We start from the raw sequence: 6930 nt of genomic DNA on the forward strand, positions 1-6930 counted from the left end.
AATAAACAGTTAAAATGGCTTTATAGCTGCATGCAACTGGGCTTTATTGTAATTGTTGTGTCACTATAATAATAATAGTATATAATAATAACAACAATAATAATACTAATTGAAGTGAAAAGTGTTTAATTAGAAGTATAAAGTGGCAGAAAATGTAAATACTCAACCTAAAAACTGTAATTAAGTCACATAAATGCACACATTTCCTTCCCCCCACTGCAGTGAAGTGCTGGTGATTAAAATGTCGATGATTAGAGGACTTTTTCATGTTGTTGATGTTTTTCTGTTCCTGGGAAGACTTGTAATTTAGCTCAGCTGGGTTTTTTTTTTTTTTTCAAAGAAATAGTTCTCATTGAGGAGTTTTCAGATTAACTTCACATGGTGACAGTTTATGGGCAAAATATGGTGCCTGTTAGCAAAACAAACCCTCAGAGAAAAACCCCCTCCGAGGGGGGACTGTCAAAGGCAGCGGTCTGGGAGAAAAGGGACCGAGAAGGAGAGCACAATCAAAGGCTGTTATTTTAATCTGTCCTGCCTCGGAGATTAGCCCACCACATTGTTTTAATTGTTTTAACGGGAGGGAATGAAACGCTCGTTTATAGGGGGATCCTTGGCATAAATCTCTCAAGTTCAATAGTTTCAAAAACTTGAGCTCCTCGCAGCCCCCCTCTCTTCCCTCATCCCACCTAATCCCGGCTAATACCTTTCTTTCTATTGGCTAATGGCTGAGGGGAGCCTGGGTAAATGCTTCTTAAATAGTCGTGGGTGAGAATGGTTTCGGAGAATTATATCCAAAGAGCGCTGCTGTGGGAGGATTTAAGGCCCAAACCCGGACTAGGAAGTATACCGGACTACACGGCTCACCTGGTGCAGACTTCTGTGCATAAAGGCGCACCTGGATCTTACGCTCCGGAGCTCAGGTAAACACCAGGGGACACTAAAACAAATTAAGTTTTTATGGATGTTTTCATTTTCTGAATGTAGGGAGAATTCAGCTGTTTTAATTGTATGTTGGATGTCGATGAAATCAGATTGTTGAGTTGTAATATCCACGTTAAAATGTTTTTTTAAATGGGTATAAGCTTTAAAATAGCTGCAGAGTTGTTAGATAATAAAAACAGGATAAAGGATTCATTTTACTGAACAATGAACACTGAACGTGTTTGTCCTGTCAATGAACACTTCTTATTCATGTTTGATGTAGCCTAATTTGCTGTTTGTTCTAAGGCTGTTCATTGTGTGTGTGTGTGTGTGTGTGTGTGTGTGTTTTCATATATTTTTTTAATGTTCATATTGCTCGTGTTAACTTTGTTGCTGTCTTATGTCCTGTGTCAACTTAGCAGGATACATAATAATAATGATTATAATAATATATATTTTTTTATATTTTATAATTTCCCAACAGAATTATCACTAATTAATGCAGACATTTAAATTTACTTCTATAGTTTACGATATGAACATTGTAATAATGGGCCAAAAAGGGGAAATAAAACCAATAACAACAATAATCTAAATTAGGGAGAACTAAAATAATGTTGGTCCCTATAATAATAACAACTAGTCGCAGATGTGTGCATATGTTGGCTTCTTAGTCCAACAATTAACCAAATAGACAGATAATACCATTTTTTGCACTTCTGCAAAAATTGCTACATAGACCTCATAAATCCAGCATTACTGCCTCAGTATACTCTAATAAAGGCAGGGCGATATATCGATATTGGTGTCATATGACACTAAAAGCCGTCTTAGATTTTGGATATCTAATTGTAGGTGTTTAGTCATAGTTAGTCATATTTATAAAAAAAAATCTTGCTGAGAAATTATTTTGTAAAATCAGTCAGTTGTACATTACCGTTGCAATATCGATATAGAGGTATTTGACCAGAAATAACATATTTGATCTTCTGCATATCATTGCTCAGATTCAACATGAACTCGTTGAATTTCTGCGGGACGTCCAGCAGCAGCAGCAGAGGTGGAGCAGTGTTTCCCCTCCACGGTGTGAACTCCGTGCTGTTCGACCTGCACCACCAGATGGCGGAGCAGTACCACGTGTACTCCGCAGCCAGCCCCGCAGTGCATACCCTGTCTGTGGCCGAGAGACTGGCAGGTGGGTCGGCGTAGTCCCCGGACACTGCAGGGGACTCAGACACTCAAAGTGTAGTCTAAAGTTTAAAATGATTTTATCTTCTCCTGGACAATGTTGCTACATGTATTATTGAAAAATACACGTACCCAATTAATACAAAGTGATGCGATGAACAGAATGAGTGTTACTGCTTTCACCTACCAAAATATTATGATAAATATAAACTTTTTAAAAAGCTTTTTTAAAAAAACGTTATTGGTTTACTTGACCCCTTTTTGCATTCATCACAGAGGAGATATTGCATTTGAATTAAAAAAAACAAAACTGTGACATTGTGTTGATATTGCTCGTCACATATACATTTATTCACTGAGGTCATCACATATGAATTATAACTGTAGATTCACATAGTGACATAGAATAAAATAAGATAAATAGTTAAAAAGAGTATTATAATTCAGCGTTATAATATAGAATCCAATATAAACACCTTCACTCCCTTAACCTCCCAACTTAACCTCCCATGGTCCTATGGAGTACTGTGGTGGAAAGTAACTAATACATTTACTCAAGTACTCTTACTTGCAGTTTTGAAAAACTTAACCTGAGTGTTTGTATTACCTGCTACTTCATACTTTCAGTGGCTGGTATTGTCACTCCACTACATCTGTACAAACTGTGGCCACTTGGCAGATTCAGATGAATAAAACAAAATATAATCAACAAAGTAATTAGAAAATATTATTATTGGTTAAGATAAGTAAGATAAGATAAATTATTCATAGCCTGATGATTTATGGAACACTTTTTTCCTAAAAAAAACTTTTTTTGTTTTGCTGTTGACATTTTTTTGTATTTATGGAGTGATAAAAAAAAAGATTTCCAAAATTCCCTCTGTAAAATCATTGACTAATATGTCAACACAATGAAACACACATTTGAAACGTGTCTTTATCCAATATTCAGATTTCTGTTTTGGAAACATATGCAAATAAGCACATTATTATTGAGATAATATCTCATAATCATATTAGTTGAACATAAACTTGCAAAACATATAATTTAAAAAATGTCTGAATGTAAGTTATAAACTCGAGAAGTTTCATAATGATATCTATTAATTTAGCTTTGTGCACTTTTTTCCTGAAGTCTCTCTTTTTGACTTCAGTGAATAATCTTTGCACCTTTTCCCTGACTGTTCCTATCTGGCATTCATCTGATACAACTTCCACAAGTGCAAAGCCTTTTATTAATTTATACTTTATGTGAGTCTACTGTGAGAATAAAGGTAACTTCTTCAAATTAATAAAAGTCTTAAATCAGGTCCAACCTCTCCTGTATCCCTAATAACAGTATTAAAAGACTTCACTGTCATCTGCCTTATCACAGTAAGTTGGAGAGAAGTTCATGCTGACTCATTGTTGTTTTTGTTTCTCTCTCTGTTCAGAGCTTATCCTGGAGGCTCGGTACGGCAACCAGCAGAAGCAGCGCCGCAGCCGGACGGCGTTCACCGTGTCACAGCTGCAGGCTCTGGAGAAAGCCTTCCAGCAGACTCAGTACCCAGATGTCGGCATGAGAGAGAGGCTGGCTGTCTGCATCAACCTGCCAGAGGCTCGCATCCAGGTGGCAACACACCCAGCACTCCTGACTGTAAACCTGCTGAATAATGCATGTTAATAGTCATTCATTTATTGCTAATATTTAGCTGGAAAGCATCAATAAAAACCTGCTGCATTTATATTTTATTAAAATTCTCAGACATGTAACTATAATGGGGCGAAGAAAGTGGATGATATGAATCTTTTAAGGAATGATGCAGTACAGAAAAAAACACATATATGCTGCGTGTATTTTAGGAAAGTAACTAAGTACATTTAGTCAAGTACTTTATTTTATGCTGTTTTAAACTTCAGAGGGAAAAATTTTACTTTTTTCTTCACTACATCAATTCAAAAGCTGAAGTTACTTTGGAGATTCAGATTATTAATACAAAGCATAATCAACTGATAAATTATTAGAGATTCAACCACCCCAAAGTATATACATTAATTAGATTTAGCTACACATTTATCAGCTCCAATATTAAACATTAATGTATCAATAATTCTAATCCAATGATGTAATACATAAATTCTGTAACAGGCTATTTTGCATAACAAAACTTAAAAAAAACAACTTTGACATTCTCTCATGTGTTTAGAAAACTGATCGATTAAACAGGGAAGTGTTGCTCAAAATCAGCTGTAAAAACCTTTTTTTGTTGCCTTCTATTGTTGTGTTGATCACTATTTTTTTGCTTTTATGTCTTTGCTATTTTTACATCAGGATTTCATCAAATCTTTTAGATGTTCCCAACATTTTTTTATTCATTTTTAGTCTTTTAAAGCCAGTTTCTTTCTTTTCTCTAAAGTTTTTGTGAGATGTGTTTTTTATGTATTGTTAATATATAATAAGGCAATGCAAATGGATATACAGGCAATGAGAATGATATTGCCTGGTTTAAAATAAAATAAAATAAAATAAAACAAAACAAAACAAAATAAAATAAAATAGTACAAATGTTCTATCAAAATAAAATCTTTCCGCCAGCAACATACATTTATACGCAATTTAATTTTCATTTTCTAGGGATACCTTTGAAAAAAGAGATCCAAGATCATTATATATACATCCAGAGAGGGAATGGTAAATGAAAAAATAGATATACTTGCATACATGTTACAATAAAGGGATAAAATAAATGAATAGAAAAATATTGTTTATATCTTTAATTTTAATATCAATGATACACATGGTGTCTGATGTTGACATATTTACCCATTTGTCTTACCGTTGTATGATGTTTCACTTTAAAGACATACTATGCAGGAATTGTAAACAAGCTTTAACGTTGCTATTTTTCTCTCTCTTGTCCAGGTGTGGTTCAAGAACAGGAGGGCAAAGTTTCGTAAAGGTCAGAGGTGCTCCCCGTTCTCCAGAGACCACAGTCTGGAGGAGGCACCACATCGCAGCGCGGCGGGACAGGAGGACGTCAGGACTGAAGACAAACAGGACATGACATCACACTCTGACAGCCACGTCCCTCCTCCTCATCACTGCCCTCCTCCTCATGTGGATAAAACGAGGGATGTTTGTCCACCTCTCACTCCTGCAGACTCTGATATTTCACGCTGCGCCCTCCACCTTCACTCTCCTCCACTGTTCCCCTTCATGACGGGGGAGCGCTACAGCCACCCGCCTCACCAGCCGCTGGTGGGAATGCTGTCCACCGAGCTCGCCCTTCCCCCGGTGTTCTGGCCCATCATACAACAGCACAGCTCCGCCCTGGGGGTTCACCCATCGTCAGTTACTAAAAACTGTAGCCTCTCCCTTCAGACTGCTTGTTCCAGTAAAGTTGTGCCTCACCCTCACCTGGGGCTGTAACTGTAGACCTGCAGACCTGACATCTCTGCTCCTTGTGGACTCAGGTACACCTGAAGCAACCCCGCATGGGAAAAGAGACAGTGAAGAAGCACTTACTGCCTTGTCCCAGTCAACCTGACTACAGACAGAACATTTATTTTATATTTAGCTTTATTGAACAATCTCTCTGTACAGTCATTATTCCATGTTTGGTTTGATTTAACATCTACAGGTTGTTGCCACTGGTATGAGTTTAATGTTTAATGCATCACAAGCACCATAAACACTACATTTACATTTTTTCCTTCAGCATTATTTTGGCCAATAACTACACCCTAACAATGATGGTACAAGCATTTGAGAGTTCCTTATCTGTAATTAGGCACTGCAGCATAGAAATGTGAGATTAAAATGATCTGTACCTCAATTCTATGTTGTTGTTTTTGGTTTTCCTCACATTAGCAAGAATATATATATATGAATTCTATCAGGATCTATTGGCATTTTATTGGATTTTTAAGCAGTGGTGGGAAGTTATTGTGGGCTTAAGCTGTCAAAGTCAAAAAATTAATAAATAAGTTTGTAAGAAAATGGTTTTATAATATGCCATTAAATGTACCAAAAAAATGTTGAATAAAAATTTGTTATACAAAAAAACCTGGGACATTAAATTATATTTCTGTTTTTTATTTATTCATCTACATACCTATTCCTTTCTTTATTTTTTTGGATTATTTTTTATGCTTTATTGAAAGTGATAGAGTGAAAGGGGGTGACAGAGGGGAAGACACGCGGCAAAGGGAACTCAGGTCGGATTCGAACCCAGCTCCGCCGCAGCAAGGACTCAGCCTTAGTGGTAAGCGCTCTACCAGTGTGAGCCACCAGGACGCCCCTCCTTTCTTTATTTTTAAAAAATGTATTTATTTCATTTTATTTATTTAAGGAGTTGAGGAGTTTACCCCATAACACACTTTGAATGACAGCTCTTTAATTTGCATAATAAAAAAGTAATGGAGAAAAAAATGTTTAGGGGAAAAATTAAGGGGGGGAAATGCAAAGAAAAAATACATAATTAACTAAAAAAAAAAAAATGACTTAATAAATGTAAAAAAAGTTTTAAAAATAATTGAATTGAAGAAAAATGAAAATGAAAGCAAATAAATAGGGGAATTAATGCAAAGGTAAATAAACAAAGAAGCAAAAAACAAAACAAAAAAATAGCACAACTATCAATTTCTCTAAAAAAATTTTTTTTACTTATTTTACTTAAATATTTTTTTGGTACATTAAATGGCATATTAATGTTATGTATTTATTCATTTAATCTTGGCAGCTTCAGTTTTCCACAGTAAGTAACTAAGTGGGCTACATTTACTAAAGTATTTTGCTTAAGTATTTCCATTTAATGTTACTTTAAACTTTTACTCCACAAC

General features: G+C 35.6%; 1 protein-coding gene across 1 annotated transcript; it reads left to right on the top strand.

Moving 5' to 3' along the window:
* The first annotated feature begins 477 nt into the window (after nt 1-477).
* Nucleotides 478-6171, top strand: zgc:101100 (uncharacterized protein LOC445169 homolog). The gene is made up of 4 exons (XM_059341689.1): nt 478-920; nt 1929-2116; nt 3543-3718; nt 5012-6171. Exons 1-4 carry the CDS (start codon nt 772-774, stop codon nt 5516-5518), a joined length of 1020 nt encoding a protein of 339 aa, XP_059197672.1. The 5' UTR covers nt 478-771; the 3' UTR covers nt 5519-6171.
* Nucleotides 6172-6930: the final 759 nt, after the last annotated feature.

This window comes from Centropristis striata, chromosome 9, assembly GCF_030273125.1.
Source record: "Centropristis striata isolate RG_2023a ecotype Rhode Island chromosome 9, C.striata_1.0, whole genome shotgun sequence".
Classification (NCBI taxonomy): Eukaryota; Metazoa; Chordata; class Actinopteri; order Perciformes; family Serranidae; genus Centropristis; species Centropristis striata.

Coding starts and splice junctions, on each gene's coding strand:
- zgc:101100 (XM_059341689.1), top strand. CDS start 772: ATGGTTTCGGAGAATTATATCCAAAGAGCGCTGCTGTGGGAGGATTTA. Junction 921..1,928: donor TCTTACGCTCCGGAGCTCAG/GTAAACACCAGG, acceptor ATCATTGCTCAG/ATTCAACATGAACTCGTTGA. Junction 3,719..5,011: donor TGCCAGAGGCTCGCATCCAG/GTGGCAACACAC, acceptor TCTCTTGTCCAG/GTGTGGTTCAAGAACAGGAG.